This window comes from Pan troglodytes, chromosome 20, assembly GCF_028858775.2.
Source record: "Pan troglodytes isolate AG18354 chromosome 20, NHGRI_mPanTro3-v2.0_pri, whole genome shotgun sequence".
NCBI lineage: Eukaryota > Metazoa > Chordata > Mammalia > Primates > Hominidae > Pan > Pan troglodytes.
In genome coordinates this window covers 9,830,236-9,855,911 of record NC_072418.2, presented here as the reverse complement: position 1 = coordinate 9,855,911, position 25,676 = coordinate 9,830,236, and the positions used below count along the sequence as shown (strand labels likewise).

At 49.6% G+C, this 25,676-nt stretch overlaps 1 protein-coding gene across 14 annotated transcripts in view; it reads right to left on the bottom strand.

Annotated features, from left to right (window-relative positions):
• The window catches only part of ARHGEF18 (Rho/Rac guanine nucleotide exchange factor 18), a 131,491-nt gene that overhangs the window by 28,730 nt on the left and 77,085 nt on the right, over positions 1–25,676 (bottom strand). For 11 of the 14 annotated variants that reach the window (XR_010153521.1, XM_063800474.1, XM_063800470.1 and 8 more), the window contains 5 exons: positions 12,224–12,362; positions 10,942–11,054; positions 10,655–10,795; positions 8,283–8,533; positions 5,570–5,695 (listed from right to left, as the gene is read on the bottom strand). Coding sequence is in view for 13 of the 14 variants with exons in the window: in XM_063800474.1 (XP_063656544.1) it covers positions 5,570–5,695; positions 8,283–8,533; positions 10,655–10,795; positions 10,942–11,054; positions 12,224–12,362 (770 nt within the window). In the remaining variant the exon portion in view is untranslated. Of the gene's footprint in view, positions 1–5,569; positions 5,696–8,282; positions 8,534–10,654; positions 10,796–10,941; positions 11,055–12,223; positions 12,518–25,676 lie in introns of all 14 variants that reach the window. The other 3 variants (XM_063800476.1, XM_001145436.6, XM_063800475.1) reach the window with 1 other exon arrangement.

Genomic DNA, 25,676 nt, shown 5'->3' with positions numbered 1-25,676 from the left:
AGATCCCACATTAACATCGCGGAAACAGAAAGCAAGATCCCGCCTTAACATCTCGGAAACGGAAAGCAAGATCCTGTATTAACATCTCGGAAGTGGAAAGCAAGATCCCGTATTAACATCTCGGAAATGGAAAGCAAGATCCCGTGTTAACATCTCGGAAACGGAAAGCAAGATCCCGTGTTAACATCTCGGAAACGGAAAGCAAGATCCCGTGTTAACATCTCGGAAACGGAAAGCAAGATCCCATATTAACATCTCGGAAATGGACAGCAAGATCCCGTATTAACATCTCGGAAACGGAAAGCAAGATCCACATTAACATCTCGGAAACGGAAAGCAAGATCCCGCATTAACATCTCAGAAACGGAAAGCAAGATCCCGCATTAAATCGGAAACGGAAAGCAAGATCCACATTAACATCTCGGAAATGGAAACGGAAAGCAAGATCCTGTATTAACATCTCGGAAATGGACAGCAAGATCCCGTATTAACATCTCGGATACGGAAACGGAAAGCAAGATCCCGCATTAACATCTTGGGAACAGACAGCAAGATCCCGTATTAACATCTCAGAAACGGACAGCAAGATCCGGCATTCACATCTCGGAAATGGACAGCAAGATCCCGTATTAACATCTTGGAAATGGAAACGGAAAGCAAGATCCCATATTAATGTCTCGGAAACAGAAAGCAAGATCCACATTAACATCTCGGAAATGGAAACAGAAAGCAAGATCCCGTATTAACATCTCGGAAACGGAAACGGAAAGCAAGATCCCGCATTAACATGTTGGAAACGGACAGCAAGATCCCGTATTAACATCTCAGAAACGGACAGCAATATCCTGCATTCACATCTCGGAAATGGACAGCAAGATCCCGTATTAATATCTTGGAAATGGAAACGGAAAGCAAGATCCCATATTAATGTCTCAGAAACAGAAAGCAAGATCCACATTCACACCTTGGAAATGGAAACAGAAAGCAAGATCCTGTATTAACATCTCGGAAATGGACAGCAAGATCCCGTATTAACATCTCGGAAACGGAAATGGAAAGCAAGATCCCACATTAACATCTTGGAAATGGACAGCAAGATCCCGGATTAACATCTCGGAAACAGACAGCAAGATCCCGTATTAACATCTCAGAAACGGACAGCAAGATCCCGCATCAACATCTCGGAAACGGAAAGCAAGATCCCACATTAACATCTCGGAAATGGAATGCAAGATCCCATATTAACATCTCGGAAACGGAAAGCAAGATCCCGTATTAGCATCTCGGAAACGGAAAGCAAGATCCACATTAACATCTCGGAAACGGAAAGCAAGATCCCGCATTAACATCTCGGAAGCGGAATGCAAGATTCACATTAACATCTCCGAAATGGACAGCAAAATCCCACATTAACATCTCGGAAATGGACAGCAAGATCCCGTATTAACATCTCGGAAACGGAAAGCAAGATCCACATTAACATCTTGGAAACGGAAAGCAAGATCCCGCATTAACATCTTGGAAACGGAAAGCAAGATGCACATTAATATCTCGGAAATGGACAGCAAGATCCCGCATTAACATCTCGGAAACGGAAAGCAAGATCCCGCATTAACATCTCGGAAACGGACAGCAAGATCCCGCATTAACATCTCGGAAACGGACAGCAAGATCCCGCATTAACATGTCGGAAACGGACAGCAAGATCCCGTATTAACGTCTCGGAAACGGAAAGCAAGATCCACATTAACATCTTGGAAACGGAAAGCAAGATCCCGCATTAACATCTCGGAAACGGAAAGCAAGATCCCGCATTAACATCTCGGAAACGGAAAGCAAGATCCACATTAACATCTCGGAAATGGAAACAGAAAGCAAGATCCTGTATTAACATCTCGGAAATGGACAGCAAGATCCCGTATTAACATCTCGGAAACGGAAACGGAAAGCAGGATCCACATTAACATCTCGGAAATGGAAACAGAAAGCAAGATCCCGCATTAACATCTTGGAAACGGACAGCAAGATCCCATATTAACATCTCAGAAACGGACAGCAAGATCCTGCATTCACATCTCGGAAATGGACAGCAAGATCCCGTATTAACATCTTGGAAATGGAAACGGAAAGCAAGATCCCATATTAATGTCTTGGAAACAGAAAGCAAGATCCACATTCACACCTCGGAAATGGAAACAGAAAGCAAGATCCTGTATTAACATCTCGGAAATGGACAGCAAGATCCCGTATTAACATCTCGGAAACGGAAACGGAAAGCAAGATCCCGCATTAACATCTTGGAAACGGACAGCAAGATCCCGTATTAACATCTCAGAAACGGACAGCAAGATCCCGCATTAACGTCTTGGAAATGGACAGCAAGATCCTGTATTAACATCTTGGAAATGGAAACGGAAAGCAAGATCCTGTATTAACATCTCGGAAATGGACAGCAAGAGCCTGTATTAACATCTCAGAAACAGAAAGCGAGATCCCGCATTAACAGCTCGGAAATGGACAGCAAGATCGCGTATTAACATCTCGGAAACGGACAGCAAGATCCCGCATTAACATCTCGGAAATGGACAGCAAGATCCTGCATTAACATCTCGGTTTCTGCCCAATTTGTCAACAATCGGCTGCCAAGGCTGGGGGCTCCTTCCTTTCTCAGCTCACCAGGACCTTTCCTTTGCCACTTTGGAGGAGACAGACACCAGATACCTGAAAGCAGGGATCACCTGCTGTATATACAAAGGCCACCAAAGGACAGATGTGGTGGTTCATGCCTGTAATCTCAGCACTTTGGGAGGCCAAGGTGGGAGGAATGCTTGAGACCAGGAGTTTGAGACCAGCCTGGGCAACACAGCAAGACCCCATCTCTACAAAAAATTAAAATATTAGCTGGGCATGGTGGCACACTCCTGTAGTCCCAGCTATTCAGGAAGCAGAGACAGGAGGTTTTGCTTGAGCCCAGGAGTTTGAGGCTGCAGTGAGCCATGATTCTTCCATTGCACTCCAGCCTGGGCCACAGAGCAAGACCCTGACTCTAAAAAAATAAAAGAAATGAGAACCAGCCAGGGGGTTATTATGGAAATCATCTGTCAAGCTGTCCACACACACAATGTACACATGAACACACACCCCCTAACCCATGACTGCTGGAACCCTCCAGAACTAGAGTGGGCCTGTGCCTTTTGAATGGGTCCCTGGGTGTGATCTCAGCTCACTGCAACCTCCGCCTCCCAAGTTTAAGCGATTCTCCTGTCTCAGCCTCCGAGTAGCTGGGATTACAGGTGTGCGCCACCACACCTGGCTAATTTTTGTAGTTTTAGTAGAGATGAGGTTTCGCCATATTCCCCAGACTGGTCTCAAACTCCTGGGCTCAAGTGATCCGCCTGCCTTGGCCTCCCCAAAAGTGCTGGGATTCCAAGCGTGAGCCACCACGCCCAGCCTGGGTGCTTTCTGATGCTCACCTCTGGCTAAGAACCAAAAGGGGTCACCTGACACTCTCTCGGGAGCATAGCACATTTTCTGCTTGTTTGCTCCCGCTGCTCTTGTATGCATTTGAGGGATGCCAGCACTTGCAGAGAGCCACTGAAGAGGCCCGGAGCCGCTGTGGGATTTGCAAGAGTCCGTGGACGGAGGTTTCATTGGAATCCCCCTCCTGGCTTTGAGGAACTGCGGCTCCAAAACAATCCTCTCCCTTTCCTACCTACCTATAACGCAATGAAGTTTAAACGCACGTCACTCCTAACTTTGGACCACTGGGTGTAGAATGCCACTGCAGAACCAAGTCCTGGCCAGGCCACAGGTGATGCAGCTCTTGTGGAATCAGCAGTGTTAGGGCCTCTAAAGAGGTGAATGTTGATAGAACCAACTAGCCATCATCCAAGTGTGGTTTCTAGGACGTGGGAGGTGGGGTCTCCCTTGACTTGGCTGACTCCGGCTGGGCTTCGAGCACCTACCCACGCTCACACAAAGGAGGCAGGAAGATCATTCTACATGCTCCGGGGGCGAACATGGACCAGCAAGGGGACAAAAGTTTGGAGTAACCCTCCTTTTTTTTTTTGTATTTTTTTGAGACGGAGTTTCGCTCTTGTTGCCCAGGCTGGAGTGCATTGGTGCGATCTCAGCTCACTGCACGCTCCGCCTCCCGGGTTCACACCATTCTTCTGCCTCAGCCTCCCGAGTAGCTGGGACTACAGGCGCCCACCACCACGCCCGGCTAATTTTTTGTACTTTTAGTAGAGACCGGGTTTCACCATGTTAGCCAGGATGGTCTCGATCTCCTGACCTCGTGATCCACCCACCTTGACCTCCCAAAATGCTGGGATTACAGGCATGAGCCACTGTGCCCGGCCTACGCCTGGCTAATTTTTTGTATTTTTAGTAAAGACGGGGTTTCGCCATGTTGGGCAGGCTGGTACTGAACTCCTGACCTCAGGTGATCTGCCTGCCTTGGCCTCCCAAAGTTACAGGGATTACAGGTGTGAGCCACCGTGCCCATCTGGAGTAACCCTCCTTGAGACAGACGGCATCCCCAAGGCAAGATAGGCCGGCTCTGGAGGCCCAGTTCCTGGGGCAGGGCAGCCCCTTCAAACGACCCTTTGTGTCATCCAAACAGTGATGACACAAAGTGGTGGTCAGCAGGTCCCATGCTGAGCTGCAGGGGTCTCTCAGGGGCCACCATGGCCTGGTAAGGAACAAAGTCTAGATATGCTTTCTTTGATTGATTTTGTTAATATGTGTGTGTGTATATATATGTATCTTATATAATAGAGATGGGATCTTGCTATGTTGCCCAGGCTGCTCTTAAACTCCTGAGCTCAACTGATTTTCCCTCCTTAGTGGCTGGAGTAGCTGGGATTACAGGTGTGCACCACCATGCCTGGCTAATTTTTAAATTTTTCGTAGAGACAGGATCTTGCTATGTTGCCCAGGCTGGTCTCGAACTCCTGGCCTCAAGTGATCCTCCTGCCTTGGCCTCTCGAAGTGCTGGATTTACAGCGTGAGGCATTGCATCTGGTCCGCTTTATTTTACATCTCAGGATTCTATGTAAGATTTCACTGATGTGTTCTGAATGGGGTTGTAGTTAAAACCCAAACCAAACCTTGAAAATCACTGCTACATAACAGATGCCTTTTAATTCCCAAGTCTCAAGACTCTACAATTCTGTGGAAAAACCCCACAGTGAAGAATATAAGTTTTTTTTTGTTTTTTGTTATTTTGTTTTTGTTTTTTTGAGACAGAGTCTTGCTCTGTTGCCAGGCTGGAGTGCAGTGGCAGTGGCATGATCTCGGCTCACTGCAACCTTTGCTTCCTGGGTTCAAGCAATTCCTCTGCCTCAGCCTCCCAAGTAGCTGGGATTACAGGTGCGTGCCACCATGCCCGGCTAATTTTTTGTATTTTAATAGAGACGGGGTTTCACCATGTTGGCCAGGACGGTCTCGATCTCCTGACCTCGTGATCCGCCCGCCTCAGACTCCCAAAGTGCTGGGATTACAGGCGTGAGCCACTGCGCCCGGCCAGAATATAAGTTTTTGATTAAAAAAAAAAATTTGTTTTTACCTTGATCAAGTTTTGAAATTTCTTGTTTTGCTGAAGCAGCAACTTGTAATGACTAACAGCTTCATTGTGGCCACTACAAAACACACCGTACTTTTCTTTCATTCTCTCCCCATTTTCACCTGAAAACTGATAAACAAAAGGATGGAAATGTTAATTAAACACGAAAACTGCCAAAGTGTATTTTCATCTAATTCGTCTGAGTCTGCTAAAATAAATATTAGATTTATTTGCAATTCCATTTTCTTTCTTTCTTCTTCTTTTTTTTTTTTTTTGAGACAGCATCTTGCTCTGTGGCTCAGGCTAAAGTGCAATGGCGCGATCTTGGCTCACTGCAACCTCTGTCTCCCGGGATCAAGCGATGCTCCTGCTGTAGTCTCCCAAGTAGCTGGGATTACAGGTGCTGCCACCACGCCTGGCTAATTTTTTTTAGACAGAGTCTCACTCTGTTGCCCAGGCTGGAGTGCAGTGGCGTGATCTTGGCTCACTGCAACCTCCACCTCCCGGGGTCAAGCGATTCTCCTGCCTCAGCCTCCTGAGTAGCTGAGATTACAGGTGCATGCCACCATGCCCTGCTAATTTTTGTATTTTTAGTAGAGACCAGGTTTCACCATGTTGGTCAGGCTGGTCTCGAACTCTTGACCTCTTGATCCACCCACCTCATCTTCCCAAAGTGCTGGGATTATAGGCATGAGCCACCACGCCTGGCCAGCCAAAGTATATTTTCATCTAATTTGTCTGACTCTGCTAAAATAAATATTAGATTTATTTGCAATTCCATTTTCTTTTATTTTTTTTAGAGACAGCATCTTGCTCTGTGGCTCAGGCTGGAGGGCAGTGGTGTGATCTTGGCTCACTGCAACCACTGCCTTCCAGGTCTGAGTGATTCTCCTGCCACAGCCTCCTGAGTAGCTGGGATTACAGGTGCCGCCACCACACCTCGCTAACCTGACCATGTTGGTCAGGCTGGCCTTGAACTCATAACCTCAAGTGATCCACCCCCACTCAGCCTCCCAAAGTGTTGGGGTCACAGGTGTGAGCCACAGCGCCTGGCTGCAGTTCCATTTTCTAATATGTCCTCAAACAGAGAAATGCTTCAGTTTGGGGTGTCTAATCGCAAGGTGTCATAAAGGTGAAATAAAAAAACCTTCTGCTTCAGGGCTTTGCTGCATCACAGATGCTGTAAAACTTCCTGAGAGCCGAGAAAAAAAGTAAATTTCAGCCAAAGGACGTTAGAAACAAAAAGCAGGCCAGGCGCAGTGGCTCACATACGTAATCCCAGCAGTTTGGGAGACTGAGGCAGGCGGATCACCTGAGGTCAAGAGTTCAAGACCAGCCTGGCCAACATGGTGAAACCCTGTCTCTACTAAAAATACAAAAAAAATTAGCCGGGTGTGGTGGCAGGCGCCTGTAATCCCAGCTACTCGGGAGGCTGAGGCATGAGAATTGCTTGAACCTGGGAGGTGCAGGTTGCAGTGAGCCGACATTGCACCACTGCACTCCAGCCTGGGCGACAGAGTGAGACTTTGTCTCAAAAAAAGAAACATAAAAAGCAAAAGGAGTGTTCTTCTAATTAGTTGGCCCAGGATGCTTCGAGCAAATAGTTTGAGGTCACATGAGGGGCACAGCTCCCCTGGGTAAATCTTGGCCTAGGGTGATCATTTGGGGTTAATACCACTACCACGGTTGGTGCTGGTTCACAGGTATGCTTTCCCCCACCCCCGAGATGGGGTCTTGCTCTGCTGCCCAGGCTGGAGGGCAGTGGCATGATCATAGCTCATTGCAGCCTTGACCTCCCAAGCTCAAGTGATCCTCCCACCTCAGCCTCCTGAGTAGCTGGGACTACAGCTATACACCACCACAGCTGGCTAATTTATTTTCATGTTTTGTAGATACAGGGTCTTGCTATGTTGCCCAGGCTGGTCTGGAACTCCTGGACTCAAGCAATTTACCTGCTTGGCCTCCCAAAGTGCTGGGATTACAGGTGTGGGCCACTGCACTCAGTCAACAGGTAAGCTTTGAACGGTTGAAAGCATAAGTGACTTGAACCAAAAAACAAAAACCAACCAACCAAACAAGAGCACAGAAGAATGTAACATTGAATAGTGTTCGGCCAGGGACACTAGCTAATTTAGGTTTCTGTGTTTCTAGAATATGAACTGCAGGCATCGCTGTAAGGGGCCCAGAACTGTGTGTCCTCAGGGGCCACTCTCGTTTTATTACTGAAAGGAAAAGGCTGGCACAATGGCTCATGCCTGTGATCCCTGCACTTTGGGATGCCGAGGCAGGGGGATTGCTTAAGCCAGGAATTTGAGACTAGCCTGGGCAACAAAGCAAGACCCCATCTCTTCAAAAAATAAAAAGTTAGCCAGGCATGGTGTTCCCTGGAGTCCCAGCTACGTGGAAGGCTGAGGCAGGAGGATCACTTGAGCTCAGGAGTTCAAGACCAGCCTGGGCCATAGAGTGAGACCTCATCTCTACAAAAAATAAAATTTAGCCGGGTATGGTGGCGCATAGCTGTAGTCCCAGCTACTTGGGAGGCTGAGGTGGGAGGATCACCTGAGCCTGAGAGGTTGAGGCTGCATTGAGCTGTGACTGCACCACTGCACTCCAGCCTGGGCGACACAGCAAGACCCTATCTCAGAAGAAAAGAAGAAAGGAACAGAGACAAGGCAGAGGCTTTGAAGACTGTTGAGATGAACACGGCTGCACCCACCTGCTGAACCAGGAGGTCGCCGATTTTCTGGATGACATAATTCCGGTCACTGCCCTCCTCCAGGGACTCCTGGCGGCGCTCCTTGAGCCGAGCGAGGAAGTGGCTGTGCGTCTCCAGCAGGTCGTCAGCGCATGGGAACAGGCGGCCAATGGCCTTGCTGCTGAACTGCAGCTCCTCCTGCAGGGCCCTGGAGTACACCTTCAGCATGATCTTGAGCGTCCGCACGTGGTGCACCTCCGTCTGCATCAGCTCTGCAGGGACACAGACGGCAGGACTTAGCCATGCTGGCTCCACGGCCCCGCTGGGCAGTCGTGGGTGCTGCCTGCCCTTCACGTGCTGAACTGGCTTCTGAGAGTTCTCTGCCTAAGACCTTGTGCCTTTGGGATCTTTCTTACTTCCAGGGTGTCCAGGGTTTAGAATGCTGCGGGGGGTCCCAGCCTGAAGAAGCAGGGGAAGGAGAGAACCCTGGGCCTCCCCATCACGGGAGGGTTTTGCGCCCAGTGTCAACCCAACGGACGACATTTTAAGTCCGTGTTTTTTTTTTTTTTCTTTGAGATGGAGTCTTGCTCTGTTGCCCAGGCTGCAGTGCAGTGGCAAAATCTCAGCTCACTGCAACCTCCGCCTCCCGGGTTCAAGCGATTCTCCTGCTTCAGCCTCCCGAGTAGCTGGGATTACAGGTGCACACCACCATGCCTGGCTATCAAGTCTGTTTTAGGAAGAAGAGTGTTCTGAGGAACACTCCTGTGGCTGTTAAAACTCATCCATCACATCTGTGTGTGTCCCTGACCAGACCTAGACTGCAATGAACAAGATGTTTGCGTCCCCCAAAATTCGTATGTCGAAATTCGAACCCCAAAGGTGATAGTATCAGGAGGTACAGCCCTTGGAAGGTGATCAGGTCCTAAGGGGAGAGACCCCATGGTGGGACTAGTGCCCTTAGGAAAAGGACCTGAGGGCCAAGGGTGGTGGCTCACGTCTGTAATCCCAGCACTCTGGGAGGCTGAGGTGAGCAGATCACGTGAGGTCAGGAGTTCGAGACTAGCCTAGCCAACACAGCGAAACCCTGTCTCTACCAAAAAATAAAAAAATGAGCCGGGCATGGCCGGGCATGGTGGCTGACGCCTGTAATCCTAGCATTTTGGGAGGCCAAGGTGGGCGGATCATGAGGTCAGGAGTCCGAGACTAGCCTGACCAACATGGTGAAACACCGCCTCTACTAAAAATACAAAAATTAGCTGGGCGTGGCAGTGGGCGCCTGTAATCCCAGCTATTTGGAAGGCTGAGGCAGGAGAATTGCTTGAACCCGGGAGGTGGAGGTGAGCCGAGATGGAACCACTGCACTCCAGCCTGGGCGACAGAGCGAGACTCCATCTCAAAAAAAAAAAAAAAAAAAAATTAGCTGGGCATGGTGGCAGGCACTGTCATCTCAGCTACTCGGGAGGCTGAGGCAGGACAATTGCTTGAACCTGGGAGGTGGAGGTTGCAGGGAGCTGAGACTGCATCACTGCATCCAGCCTGGGTGACAGAGTAAGACCCTGTCTCAAAAAAAGAAAAAAGAGGACCTGAGAAAGACCATGAAGACCTTGTGAGGACACAGCCAGATGCCACCAGCAGGAAGCCAGGAAATGGGGCCTCCATGGACACTAAGTCTGCCGCCGCCTTGATCTTAGACGTCCCAGCCTCTAGAACTGTAAGCAATAAACTTCTGTGGCTTCTAAGCCACCCTGTGTATGGTGTTCTATGAGAGCTGCCTATATAGGCTAAGACAGCCACCAACAAGGGAAGAAGAAGCCAGACCTGGGCATTCAGCCAGACATGTCCACAGGGACGTATTATAACAAAATCCTCTCCGACAGTCTCTTTCCTGGCATGGGAGGCAGGGCTGCACCAAGGGAGGAGAGAGAAAGACAGAGAAAGACAGAGAGAGGCCAGGCACCGTGGCTCACGCCTATAATCCCAATACTTTGGGAGGCCCAGGCGGGCGGGTCACTTGAGCTCAGGAGATTGAGACCAGCCTGGGCAACATGGTGAGACCCCCAACTCTACAGAAAATAAAAAAATTCGCCAGGTGTAGTGGCCCATGCCTGTGGTCCCAGCTACTAGGGAGGCTGAGGTGGGAGGATTGCTTGAGCCCAGGTCGAGGCTGCAGTGAGCTCTGATTGTCCCACTGTACTCCAGCCTGGGCAATAGAGAGAGACTGTGTCTCAAAAAAGAAAAAAAAGAAAGAAAGAAAGAAAGAGAACAGAAGAGAGAAGGAAAGAGAGAAAGAAAGAAAGAAAAAGATAAGGAAGGAAGGAAGGGAGGGAGGAAGGGAGGGAGCAGAGAAGAGAGTGGAGGGCCGGTGTGATGGCACAGGGCTGTGGACTCCTCACCATAAAGGACATCTTGTCTTTTCACCACCTCCCTCTTTTGCTTCTTGGCGTAGGCTGCATCCACGGCGAGGCTCCAGGACTCAGCTTCAAACTCGTGGCCGTCTGACTCAATCTCACTCCTCAGCGAGGCGGTGTAGGGATCTGAGGGAAGAGCGAGGTGTGGCTGCTGGGGGCCCAGAGCCACGCCACCCCAATTCCCTCCCGTAGACATGCTGACACGAGCCCCAGCTCTTCCCAGGAGAGACAGGAACTGTGTGGCAGCCGCGAGAGAGCGGAGATGACCATACCTTCTACAAAAATGGACTCGGTGTTTGGAGATGTAAGGGACAGAGAGTCATCAGCTGTCTGCTTAAATTTTAAAAATGCAGAATCGGCTTCATCCATCTCTCCTGTGATTGGTCTGAGTGCAAACAATAAAAACAACTGTTTTAGAAAAGTGAATTAAACACACACGACCTCATGCAACAAAGGCACATTGGTGACTCCATCCGATTCGATACTCTCTGAGAACTCTCCACATTTTCACAGAAGCCTCAACTTTGTCTACAGATCATTTTTAAAAATTGGGAGATTTGCCAGGTGCAGTGTCTCACATCTGTAATCTCAGACTTTGGGAGGCCAAAGCCAGGAGGATCACCTGAGGTCAGGAGTTCGAGACCAGCTCGCCCAACATGGCAAAATCCCGTCTCTGCTAAAAATACAAAAATTAGCCGGGTGTGGTGGCAGGTGCCTGTAATCCCAGCTACTTGGGAGGCTGAGGCAGGGGAATCACTTGAATCTGGGAGGTGGAGGTTGCAGTGAGCTGAGATTGTGCCACTGAACTCCAGCCTGGGCGATAGAGACTCTGTCTAAAGAAAAAAAAAAAAAGTGGTGGGGGGCGGGGGGTGGGGAAGATTATCTGTCAATGTCACATCAGGATTTCTTCCATAGTAACTTCCTTTAATGTTTAGTTACGTTCTAACGGGGTGTGGATTGCAGCTTCCTTGACAGACCACTGGAGCCCACTTGGGGCCCCTGGGATCCTGTCTACCAGGAGTTAAGTGGAAATGGTTTCATGGTCAAGGTGGGAGGGCAGTCCTTACTCAGAGGAAAATGATAATTTACTCCCTTTCCCACGAACTCATGGAATAGTCACCACAAACATATCAGCTTCTAGCATCACTTTCTACCCGGACACCGCTGCAGGCATTATCAAGGGAACCACTTTGAAGTCCTATAAAACGAGGTAAGGCACAGATAATGGGACGCCGCCTCCACACACCCAGCAGGACTTTGAGCATCGCCTTGAGTAAGTCAGGAGCCCGGCCTAAGGAGCGAGTCCAAGGATCCCTCGAGGGCACTAAGCAAACTGGCTCCACCAGGGGCCGAATACACCCCGGGACACATCGTTTTTGCAAAAAAGGCGTGGATCCTGGAAGCAAGCGTTAATGGGAATTTCTCTGCTTAGCACGGGGGCTGCCGTGTGGATTCACACAGATCTAAGTCGGGGTCTCCCTCCGAAGAGGCTGTCAACAGCTCCCCGGGGAATGCCACCACCCACCCGAGGGCACAGAGGGGACCCTGGCTTACCCGAGTTGCGTCCCAGGGCCAGCCGGGCTCGGTGTTGGCTGGGGACCCCCTTTCTGAGAGACCGTCATACCGACATTCCTGGACAGGGCCGGGCTGCCATCGGACAGGAGGGTGCCCCGGGGGTGCTCCTTGAGCGAGGCTGTGACAGAGGCAAGGACAGAGTTGGTGCTGAGAAAGTGGGTCGGGTAGCGGAGGTCCCCGGCGCGGAAGCCCCGCTCCGACTGCGGCCGCAGCACAGACAGGATCTTGGAGGTCAGCAGCTCGTTATCCAAGAAGACGTTCTCGCTCCATTTCCTGGGGAAAGAGCCGTAAAAAGACAGCTCGGGGCGGCCGGGGAGCGCGCTGTGCCTGTCCCCGCTTTTGGAGTGCGCATTCCCCATGTTCGCGCCCGGGGCTCCGGGACCCGGCGCGGCGCCAGGCTGGGCTGCGCAGTTTTTATGCCTCGGTGGGATCCTTCTAGAAAACAGAGCTGCGTCTTCCCTTGCTGTATTGGCTGAAGCAGCGGGTCGGGAGGGCAGGATATTGGTCCCCACTGTGACCATTTACTGTGGAAATTGCAGTATTTGCTGCTTTGATAGAATAAAACAGAAAAAAAAAAATCAACCCCTCCAGGCTCTCCCTTGGTCTTTGCAGGGTGTAAAAAGCAAGTGAGCTGTTTGAGTTTGCTGTAAATAGTCTAAGATCATGAAACGGTGAGCCTGGCGTGCTTCATGCCAAAACCTCGCACATGATGATAATTAATCTAGATCAGATGTTAGGGTGACTCTAAGACCCAGAGATGGCAGGGCATGGTGTTTAGCCGCCCCTGGTCATCAGCACTCGAACAGAACTCTACCATCGAAGTGGACGCGAGGCTCCGATTCTGTTCCATACGGTGATTATAAACCAACCCAACATCAACAGGGGCTGCAAACCGCTGTCTACACCCATCTGTTCATTAATTTAAGGGTTCAGATCATAGGATACATGTGCCCGCTGACAAGCTCACCTACTCATGGAAAGATGCAACTTTTTAAGTTAATTATTATTATTTTTAGAGACAGTCTCACTCTAGCTCAGGCTGGAGTGCAGTGGCCGACCATAGCTCACTGCAGCCTTAAACTCCTAGGTTCAAGCAATCCTTCTGCCTCAGTCTCCTGAGTAGCTGGGACTACAGGTGTGCTGTGTAATTTAAAAATATTTTCTTGTAGAGGTTGGTGGGGGGGGGGGGGGGTCTCACTATGTTGCTCAGGCTGGTCTTGAACTCCTGACTTCAAGCGGTCCTCCTGCTTTGGGCCTCCCAAGATGCAACACTTAATAAAGCTCAACTATGGCCGGGTGCGGTGGCTCACGCCTGTAATCTCAGCACTTTGGGAGGCCGAGGTGGGTTGATCACAAGGTCAGGAGTTCAAGACCAGCCTGGCCAGGAAACCCCCGTCTCTACTTAAAAAAAATAAAAAATACCAAATACAAAAATTAGAAGGGCGTGGTGGTGGATGCCTGTAATCTCAGCTACTCGGGAGGCTGAGGCACGGAATCGCTTGAACCCGGGAGTCGGAGGTTGCAGTGAGGGGAGATTGCGCCACTGCACTCCAGCCTGGGCGACAGAGTGAGACTCCGCCTAAAAAATAAACAAATAATAAATAAAGCTCAACTATCATTCATTAGGTTCAGTTTTTCCCTCCTATTTGACAAGCATAGTTGAGATGGGCTACTTGGCTAGTTTACTCTTACATTTTATAAAATTTTATCTTAAAGCTTTGCCCAGGTAAGGACAAAGAGTAGCATTAAAAAGAAATCTGGCGGCCGGACACGGTGGCTCATGCCTGTAATCCCAGCACTTTGGGAGGCCAAGGTGGGTGGATCACCTGAGATGAGGAGTTCAAGACCAGCCTAGCCAACATGGAGAAACCCCATCTCTACTAAAAATACAAAATTAGCCGGGCATGGTGGCACATGCCTGTAAAACCAGCTACTAGGGAGGCTGAGGCAGGAGAATCGCTTGAACCCGGGAGGTGGAGGTTGCGGTGAGCCGAGACCACGCCATTGCACTCCAGCCTGGGCAACAAGAGTGAAACTCTGTCTCAAAAATAAAAAAAAAAAAGAAATCTGGGCCAGACATGGTGGCTCACGCCTGTAATCCTAGCACTTTGGGAGGTAGAGGTGGAAGGATCGCTTGAGGCCAGGAGTTCAAAACCAGCCTGGGAAACATAGCAAGACCCCGCCTCTACACAAAATAAAAAAATAGCTGAGCACAAGTGGCGCACGCCTGTAGTCTCAGCTACTCGGGAGGCTGAGGCAGTAGGACTGCTTGAGCCCAGGAGTTCAAGGCTGCAGTGAGCTATGATTGTGCCACTGCACTCCAGCCTGGGTGACAGAGCGGGACCTTCTCGAAAAGAAGAGGGGAGGAGAAGGGAGGAGAGGGGAAGGGAAGGGAGGGGAGGGGAGGGGAGAAGAGAAGAGAGAAGAGAGGAGAGAAGAGGAGAGGGGAAGGGAAGGGAAGGGAAGGGAGGGGAGGGGAGAGGAGAGGAGAGGAGCTTAGAGAAGAGAAATAGAAATCTGATTTGTCAGATCAGGTGCAGTGGCTCATGCCTGTAATCCCAGCACTTTGGAAGGCCGACGCGGGTGGATCACCTGAGGTCAGGATTTTGAGACCAGCCTGGCCAACATGATGAAACCCCATCTCTACTAAAAATACAAAATTAGCTGGGCATGGTGGCGGGCACCTGTAATCCCAGCTACTCGGGAGGCTGAGGCAGGAGAATCGCTTGAACCCGGGAGGCAGAGGTTGCCGTGAGCTGACATCATGCCACCGCACTCCAGCCTGAACAACAAAGTGAGACTCCATCTCACAAAAAAAAAGAAAAAAAAAAGAAATCTGATCTGTCCTGTGGCCTCCTGGCTCCTAGGTCCCGACACACCATTGGCTTGTCTATGTTACAGGAAGAGAGCAGCTAGAAGTCTCTTTCTTGGGAACACGGAGTTATAAACCATGGGGTGGGCAGAGCTTACCCTAGGGAAAACGTACTCGCAGCAGCTCTCCTGGGAGAGGATTCAGCATTCTCTGAGCAACTTTTTTTTTTTTTTTTTTGAGACGGATTTCCGCTTTTGTTGCCCAGGCTGGAGTGCAATGGCGTGATCTCAGCTCACCGCAACCTCTGCCTCCCAGGTTCAAGCGATTCTCCTGCCTCAGCCTCCCGAGTAGCTGGGATTACAGGCATGTGCCACCACACCCGGCTAATTTTGTATTTTTAGTAGAGACAGAGTTTCTCCATGTTGGTCAGGCCGGTCTCGAACTCCCAACTTCAGGTGATCCACCCGCCTCGGCCTCCCAAAGTGCTGGGATTACAGGCTTGAGCCACCGTAGCCGGCCTCTGAGCAACTTTTAATTTAGCTGTAAATTGAAGGTGATTGTTAACGAGCAGGTGGGTGTGTGTTAGAGATTTTCTGGCAGAGGAGTCAAGAATTCTTGCCAATTAAGACATCAGCCACTAAGCTGTGTAACAGCACACTGCACATATACTCAGTAGCTGTTCATTCTTTCCACAGCCCAGCACAGCAAAGATGACATTTGTTCAGTGGCCAGAAACATTCTGACATCATAATACATGACTAACAATTACTATTGTTATAGGAGACAAAGCAATTGAAGATGTCACTCACAAAGCAACACCTATGTAAAAAAACAGGAATCCTAAACCAAAGGCGACACGGTCCAGGACAGGCATTTCTTGCCATTTCTGTACAACACTCAACTCCACCCAGGCGATTATGACCTAAACGTACAAATATGGCGCAAATCCCGAGATGTATCCTTTGCCCAGCAGCATCCTGGCAGGGCTGACAGATGGTTGCTTGTGGACTGAGGTCTTGACTGAAATCAGATTAATTCTGCTCTAATACAATAGTCCATAGAAGAAAAAGTCACTAAAAATAGCATCTGGCTGGGTGTTGTGGCTCACACCTGTAATCCCAGCACTTTGGGAGGCCGAGCGGGGTGGATCATTTGAGGTCAGGAGTTCAAGACCAGCCTGCCCAACATGGGGAAAACCTGTCTCTACTAAAAATACAAAAATTAGCTTGGCAGTGGTGGTGCACACCTGTAATCACAGCTACTCAGAAGGCTGAGGCAGGAGAATTGCTGGAGCCTGGGAGGCAGAGGTTGTGGTAAGCCGAGATCATGCCACTGCACTCCAGCCTGGGCAGCAGAGTGAGATCCTGTCTTGAAAAAAACTAAAACCAAAAAACCAAACAAAAAAAAAACAGCATGTAAGCAATGCCAATTCCCAAAATCAAGTTGATGGCAAAAAAAAAAAAAAAAAAAAAAAAAAAAAAAATGCTGATTCCAAAGAATTTTAATAAACTATTGGTAATGCTAAATCTATGGGAATATATGTAAACCCTCCTTTGATGATTTAGAAGACACTGAAGTTTTCACATGTTGGGGTCATGACCAGGGACAGCAGGTTAGAGACCAGCCTGGGCAACACAGTGAGATCTCGTCTCTTAAAAAACAACAACAAAAAATTAGGCAGGCATGTTGGTGTGTGCCAGTAGTCCCAGCTACCTGGGAGGCTGAAGTGGGAAAATTGCTTGAGCCCTGGGGTTCAGGGCTGTGGTGAGCTATGACTGCCCCACTGCACTCCAGCCTGGGTGACAGAGCAAGACTCTGAAAAAGAATGAAATGAAATAGAATAAGAGGTGGACAGTCATAAATTGAGTCTTCCTGGAACACATGCGGCCACTGAAATAGCTGATGGGTCAAGACATGAGTCAGTGGCTCTGCCACAGACCCGCTGTATTGATTATGTCCTTTTATTCCGTATTTGTGATGCTCTGACATCTTGGGGCTTTGCTGACCATGGATGCACAGCCCCTCCCAGGCCAGTTTCTAGAGACAGTAAAGGGTCTGCACCCAGTGCAGAGCTCAGACCCCCAGTTGCCTCCTTTATGGGGCTCTCACACTCCTGGCCACGGTCCCGCTGCCCTCATCACCTCGGGGCCCCGTCCTGAACCTGCTCACCCTGCCTGGCCCATTTGTTCCCCGGGAAACCACAATGAAGACTCCTGTCCATATTTTCCCCTCTGTCCCTCAACTGACCGTGGTGCTTCCCCGTGTGGCCCCTGTGTGGTGTGCCCTGCCTCCTGCTTCCAGAGGACTGTGAATATAAACTTCTTCCTTCCTGACGGTCATTTCTGGGTCTGTGAGTCTCACCATACTGGGTTAAGACAAATCCTGGGTACCCTAAAACACCAGCTGCCCAGAGGCCAGAAGTCTGCTTGCCAGGGATGGGAGAGCCTCAGATCTTCTGACGCCTTTTTTTTTTTTGAGATGGAGTCTCGCTCTGTCACTCAGGCTGGAAAACAGTGAGGGTGATCTCGGCTCACTGCAACCTCCACCTCCCAGGTTCAAGTCATTCTCCTGCCTCAGCCTCCCGAGTAGCTGGGATTACAGGTGCCTGACACCACGCCCAGCTAATTTTTGTATTTTTAGTAGAGACGGGGTTTTGCCACATTGGCTAAGCTGGTCTCAAACTCTTGACCGCAGGTGATCCGCCCGCCTTGGCCTCCCAAAGTGCTGGGATTACAGGCGTGAGCCACTGCGCCCGGCCTATGGTGTTTCTTTTTGGGGTTCTAAGATCCATTGCGGTGACTCTGAATATACTAAAAGCCCCTGGGTTGTACTCTTAAATGGGTGCATTGTATGGTCTGTGAATTACGTCTCAATAAACCTGCTCAACCAACAAACTCACACCTGTGATGGACAGGCTTCTTTCTGTGGGAGGAGAGCAAGACATCTGATTTGCAGTTCAACATACGGTGGGAATTAGTCGCTCTGCTCTTGGCTCCGAGAGAGACAGGGATACATATTTATCTCCTGCTATGGTTTTTCCTACAGCAGACGGCCATGGTGCTTGGGGTTCAGCTTGTGCTGTCCAGCACTTTCTGTGCAGCTGCAAAAGCTACTCAGAGTCTAATTAGCGCCTCCTGCCCACTGCTGAGAGGTGCGATCGATTAGCGAGCACCTGGCCCGCTGTGGCCACTGTATGCCGCAGAGCTCTTTCTGCAAGGGGACCTGGAGGATGGATGGAAAGAGGTGAACGGTGAAAATCAAAACAGTTCTGACCTGAGGGGGAAAAAATATTCCCTATTCTCAGCAACAAACACAGACAGTGGCCTATCCTCAGGGTGATTTTTAAAAGTTGGTTTTGTCTTGGTTTCGTGAATTCAAGAGTAGTCCCTGGCCAGGCACAGTGGCTCACGTCTGTAATCCCAGCACTTTGGGAGGCTGAGGTGGGAGGATCGCTTGAGGCTAGGTGTTCGAGACCAGCCTGGGCAACATAGACCCTGTCTCTATAAATTTTTTGTTTTTTTAAAAAACACTAAAACAAGAGCAATCTCTGAGCAAGTTAGATGACAAAGCTTTCATAACAGGTGTCAGGATCCCACCTGCATTACTTTACTGGGACAAAAGACTCCATACTTTTTTTTCTTCTTTTTTTTTTTTATGAGACAGATCTCACTCTGTCGCCCAGGTTGGAGTGCAGTGGCGTGATGTCAGTTCACTGCCACCTCCGCCTCCCAGGTTCAAGTGATTCTCCTGCCTCAGCCCCCCGAGTAGCTGGAATTACAGGTGCCTGCCACCATGCCTGGCTATTTTTATATTTTTAGTAGAGATAGGGTTTCTCCACATTGGCCAAGCTGGTCTCAAACTCCTGGCCTCAAGTGATTCGCCTGCCTCGGCCTTCCAAAGTGTTGGGATTACAGGCCTGAGCCACCGCACCCAGCCTAAGACCCCAGACTTTTTCCAGTGCCGCTGTGCTTCCTTTGTGACTCAGTCTCTCATAAATCCTGTAAGCCACAGGCTTTGTCCTCTGACAGCCAAGCACACTCCTTATTAGGTCTTACAGGAACAGGACTCACCAAAAATTACATGAAAACGGCTGAGTAGTTACTAGCCTGTTCAAAGTGATGTTCAAGAAAACCTGATACACTTTTTTTTTTTTTTTTTGGAGACGGAGTCTTGCTCTGTCACCCAGGCTGGAATGCAGTGGCATGATCTTGGCTCACTGCAACCTCCGCCTCCCTGCAGTGGTGCAATCTTGGCTCACTGCAACCCCGCCTCCTGGGTTCAAGTGATTCTCCTGCCTCAGCCTCCCGAGTAGCTGGGACTACAGGTGTGTCCAACCACACCCAGCTAATTTTTGTATTTTTGGTAGAGACGGGGTTTCACTATGTTGGCCAGGCTGGTCTCAAACTCCTGACCTCAGGTGATCCACCCGCCTTGGCCTCCCAAAGTGCTGGGATTACAGGTGTCAGCCACCGCACCCGGCCTGCCTTCTTTTTTTTTTTTAAAGAGAGACAGTCTCGCTCCATCATCTAGGCTAGAGTGCAGTGGCATGATCACAGCTCACTGAAGCCTCCAATTCCTGGGCTCAAGGGATCCTCCAGCCTCAGCCTCCTGAGTAGATAGGATTACAGGTGTGTGATACCATGCCCAGCTAATTTAAAATTTTTCTGTAGCAACGGGGGTCTCATTATGTTGCCCAGGCTGGTCTTGAATACCTAGCCTCAAGTGATCCTCCCGCTTCGGCTTCCCAAAGTGCTGGGATTATAGGCATGGGCCAGTGTACCCGGACCTGATATGACATATTAAGTGACTGTCTTAATTGGTTTCAAACTGTCTTTTATAAATAATCTAGAGGCACACTGACTTCCAGAAATGCCAATTTGTAAGCAAGAATTGCCTATCTTAAATTGCAGATTCCTATATAGCCTCTCACTTGTAAAGGGACCCCAAACATCTTTTGAAGGCAGCTGGGCCCTAGTCCATAAGTCTCCAGTTTTCTGCAAAGGACTATTCAAGAAACAAACGGGGCTGGGAGTGGTGGCTCAAGTCTGTAATCTGAGTACTTTGGGAGGCTGAGGCAGGAGGATCCCTTGAGCCCACCAGGTCGAGACTGCAGTGAGCTATGATGGCACCACTGTATTCCAGCCTGGGCGACGTAGTGAGACCCTGTCTCTGAAAAAAACAAAAACAAAAACAAAAAGAAAGAAACAAGTGAACCAGACAAGCACCTTGGTTTCAAGGCCTGGTCTCAGAAATAATGACTCCTTTTCTCACATTTAGGGAGGTTTTCTGTCCCCACCCATCCTTCTGTTCTTTGTTTCAGCCAAGACTTTTCTTTTAGGCTGAGAGTGCAACCTGGCTCTAGAGAGTTCTAGCAAGCACTGGCTTACTGGTGAGTGTTCGAGAGACAATTAAAGAAAATCTGATGCCAGATGAAGTTTTCAGTTCACAGTTCCTGCCTTTTCGGCCACCTGGGAATAGACTAAATCGATGAGAAGATGACTTCATTGATTTCTCTTTCTTGCCTCATTTTGATGTTACACAAGCAAGACAGTATTAAAAAGAATAAAAAGGTAGGAGGAAGAAAAAAACCCCTTCATCCCACACCTCAGGGGACAAAGAAAAATTAAAAAAGACATCTTGCAGCTTAGAAGGTAAGTATGACTCAGAATATTCTTCCCAAACCTGGTACTATCCAAAAACAAAAAACAAAACGAAAAGCCTCCTACCCCAAACTACACGTCAAACCCCCAAAATACCATTAAAAAAAATGTGGTAATTCGTAGCAACAGGTACTATTTATTGAGTGCTTCTTGCATTCCAGGCTGTGTCCTGAGGACTTAGTATTTCTTTTTTTTGAGCTGGAGTTTTGTTCTTGTTGCCCAGGCTGGAGCACAATGGCGCGATCTCGGCTCACCGCAACCTCCGCCTCCTGGGTTCAAGCGATTCTGCTGCCTCAGCCTCCCGAGTAGCTGGGATTACAGGCATGCGCCGCCACGCCCGCTAATTTTGTATTTTTAGTAGAGACGGGGTTTCGCCATGTTGGTCAGGCTGGTCTCAAACTCCCGACCTCAGGTGATCCACCCGCCTTGGACTCCCAAAGTGCTGGGATTAAAGGCGTGAGCCACTGAGCCCGGCCTTTTTTTTTTTTTTTTTTTTTTGAGATGGAGTCTCACTCTGTTGTCCAGGCTGGAGTGCAGTGGCACGATCTTGACTCACTGCAACCTCCGCCTCCCAAGCGATTCCCCTGCCTTAACCTCCTGAGTAGCTGGGATTATGGCCGCCCACATCCATGCCCAGCTAATTTTTATATTTTTAGTAGAGATGGGGTTTTACCATGTTGGCCAGGCTGGTTTCGAATGCCTGACCTCAAGTGATCCGCCCACCTCGGCCTCTCAAAGTGCCAGGATTACAGGGGTGAGCCACCATGCCCGGCCTCACTTAATATTTCTTCAGTCCTGCAGTCCTCACAATGACTCAAAAGTAGGTACTACTGTTATTTTATCTTTTTATGTTTTGAAACAGGGTCTCACTCTGTCGCCCTGGCTATAGTACACAGGCACGATCACGGCTCACTGCAGCCTCAACCTCCTTGTCTCGAGTGATCCTCCCACCTCAGCCTCCTGAGTAGCTGGGACCATAGGTGTGTGCTATCACACCTGGCTAATTTAGAGATGGGATCTGGCTATGTTGCAAAGGCTGGTCTCGAACTCCTGGACTCAAGTGATGCTTTTGCCTTGGCCTCCCAAAGTGCTGGAGTTCATTTTTGTTATGAAGTATAACATTTAGGTTGAGGATGGTTGGTATATTTATTTATTGTCTATGGATGTGGGCATTATTGTTCTATTTTATTTATTTGTTTATTTGAAGAGAGGGTCTCGCTCTGTCACCCAGGCTGGAGTACAGTGGCACAGACTTAGCTTACTGCAGTTACGAATTCCTGGGCTCAAGCAGTCCTCTGGCCTCAGCTTCCCAAGTGGCTGGGACTATAGGCGCATACCACCATGCCCAGCTAATTTTTTAGATATTTTTATAGAGATAGGGTCTCCCTATGTTACCAAGGCTGATCTCGAACTCCAGGCTTTCACTGTCCTCCCACCTCAGCCTCCCAAAGTGCTGCGATTACAGGCAACACCATGCCTGGCCTGTGTTAATTTTGGGAGCTGTGTATTTGGGTACAGTGGCTCATGCCTGTAATTCCAGCACTTTGCAGGGCTGAGGCGGGAGGATCACTTAAGGTCAAGAGTTTGAGGCCAGCCTGGCCAACATGGTGAGACTTCATCTGTCAAAAAAAAAAAAAAATTAGCCAGGCATGGTAGTGTATGCCTGTAGTCCTGAGTACTCAGGAGGCTGAGGCAGAAGGATCGCTTGAGCCTGGGACCTTGAGGCTGCAGTAAGCCATGATCATGCCACTGCACTCCAGCCTGGGTGACAGAGCCAGCCTTCATTTCTTTTAAAGAAAAATAAAAAATGACAGGGAAGTATCTCAAAAGTTAAATCCACCAAGTGCAATGTGGGAGCCTGAGCTGGATTCTGGAGCAGAAAAATAGGTGAAATTTGGATAAAGCCTGGGAGTTTAGTCATCAGTTATTAATGTGCGGGGAAACTGGGTGTGGGTACCATGAATATTCTCTTTTCTATCTATGCAATTTTTCTGTAAACTGAAAATTATTCCCAAGCAATAGTTTCCTTAAAAAAAAAAAAAAAAAGTATATTGAGGCACAAGTCGATTTAAAAAAAAAAGTACTTCCAGGATGCACCGAGGCTTGTTAAACACAGCAGAGATTTTGCTAAGGCATATGCACGGGAGCGCTCTGATTTAAGAAAGAACCAGAACTCACTGGCCAGGAGACAGCACCCTCTCCGTGGCATGCATGCCACTGCCCTCTGGGCCCCTCCTGTGGGATCTTCTAGAGCCTCCTCTTATGGGTGTGGGCCCTCTCTCTGTGCCAGGGACATGAGCCCCAGCTTGGGGGGCGTCTGTGGGATGATGACTTCTCTTGCACCCTGAAATCCAATCGGCCACAGTTCTGCCTTCTGCCTGTTTATTTTTTTTTATTTATTTATTTTTGAGACGGAGTCTCACTCTGTTGCCCAGGCTGGAGTGCAGTGGTGTGATCTCAGCTCACTGCAACCTCCGCCTCCCGGGTTCAAGCAATTCTCCCGCCTAAGCCTCCCGAGTAGCTGGGATTACAGGCGCCTGCCACCACACCTAGGTAATTTTGGTATTTTTAGTAGAGATGAGGTTTCACCACGTTGGCCAAGCTGGTCTCAAAAGCCTGACCTCAAGTGATCTGCCCGCCTTGGCCTCCCAAAGTGCTGGGATTACAGGCATGAGCCACCACACCTGGCCTTCTGTTTAACGGGCTTTGGGGCTGCCCACTGGTCACTTAGCCCAGGCTGAGATCGCCGTGGGTGGCTGCCCATCCAGACTCACCCATTCTCATCCCGCCCCATCTACAGGGTCCAGACCCTCTCTGGCCTCACCTCTTGCCACATTTTGTACCCTACACCCCAACTACGCTGACATGCCATACCAGGGAGCCTCAGAGCCCCCGGCCCCTCGACTCAAGGCGTCTCCCTTATCTGGCCAGCTGTGGGGCCGGGTCAGAGTCCTTCTGTATGGCGCGCCCCTGCCCTCGGGCCTGTGGCCTAGGCCTGCGGGCTTCCTTTACAGCTCACCACACTCCTGACTTTATTGCACAGCCTCACTGCACCTTGACCTCCCTGGGAGCAAGGGTCAGGTGCTGTTCATCTCCAGGCACTGGTGTCACATCAGATCTACGTGCTCAGCCCATTGCGGCACGAGCACACAGCCATGCAGGCTACCACGGCCCTGTGGCGAAGGATGCAGTCGGGCAGGGTGGGGGGCACAGTTAGGAGAGAGATCAGGGAGGGCACCCAAAGGTGCGACCTGCAGGGGCCCAGGGTAATCTCCTTCTCGGCCATTTCACTTTCGTTTTTTCGACACAGTTTCACTCTGTTGCCCAGGCTGGAGTGCAGTGGCGTGGTCATAGCTCACTGCAGCCTCCAACTCCTGGGCTCAAGTGATCCTCCTGCCTCAGCCTCCTGAACCATTAAAGACAACAGCCACCTTCAGGGCCATTATCTTTGGTGGGATTTTAAGTTCCACTTAAAAAAAAAAAAATCTCTTTGGAAGGCCAAGGTGGGAAGATCACTGGAGGCCAGGAGTTCGAGGCTACAGTGAGCTATGATCGCACCACTGCACTCCAGCTTGAGAGAGAAGTGAGAGTCCATTTCAGAAGAAAGAAAATCTCCATGCAACAGGCCGTGGGCTCACCAGGTTCTGCTGGAAGGTGAAGGAAGGCCACAGCCAGGAAGCAAGTGGGCGCCCGGCGCGACAGATGGGAACACAAACTACCTTGCAAAGCCAAGGGTTACTCACCCAAGAAAACTGAGTTAAAAACTGCCTGAAAAAATGCATTTTAAGCACTGCTATTTCTTAAGTGGAATTGTATGACTCTTCGACTTAGCTACCACCCACCCCCATTCAGTTTCACATAAACATGAAAATCCTTACACATTCTCAACATGACCGCAGGAATTAACTGTTGAACTACTTTCTGGTTTTATCATCTTATTCTTCTTACTGTTTATTTAAGTTCTGTACATGTTTGCCCAGAGATTTGACTCTGTTACACACTCTTATTCTATTCCTTTAAAAGAGAGGTGATTTTCATTTTTTTCTCTCCCTCTTTTTCTTTTTTCTTTTTTGAGACAGAGTCTCACTCTGTCATCCAGGCTGGGGTGCAGTGGCACGATCTTGGCTCACTGCAGACTGCCTCCCAGATTCGAGCAATTCTTGTGCTTCAGCCTCCCAAGTAGCTGGGATTACAGGCGTGTGCCAACACACCTGGCTAATTTTTGTATTTTTAGTAGAGACAGGGTTTCACCATGTTTCAGGCTGGTGTTGAACTCCTGAGCTCAAGCAATTTGCCTGCCTGCCTCAGCCTCCCAAAGTGCTGGGGTTACAGGTGTGAGCCACCGCACCTGGCCTTCTTTTTTTTTTTTTAAGAGACAGGGTCTCCCTCTGTCATCCAGGTTGGAGTGCAGTGGCGTGATCAGAGCTCACTGCAGCCTTGACTTCCTGGGCTCCAGTGATCCTCCCACCTCAACCTCCCAAGTAGCTGGAACTACAGGCAGACACTCCCACACTCGGCTGATTTTTGTATTTTCTGTAGAGACAGGGTCTTGCTATGTTGCCCAGGCAGATCTTGAACTCCCTCCTGCGCTCAGGCAATCCTCCTACCTCGGCCTCCCAAAGTGCTGGGATTACAGGCGAGAGCCACCATGCCTGGCCAAGACAGCCCTTTTTTTTCTGGACAATGCCTGGACACATGAAGCCCACAGACATCCCCCCTCCAGGGTATTGGGTAGACACACTTGCCGTTGGGCCCACCTTGCATAAGTGAGGCAGCTGGGGCAACATTTGACCTCAGTGAGACTCATTTCTTCACTGGGGGCTCTCCAGGAGCCTGCGGTGAATTGGGCCCTAAAACATCCTGTGTGCGCCTTTCCTGGCAGGTTCTGCGACAGCAAAAAGGCCAGATGGAACCACATTCTTGCCTGCAGTGGGGGTTCTGGGTTTTCCCCACCTCGAGC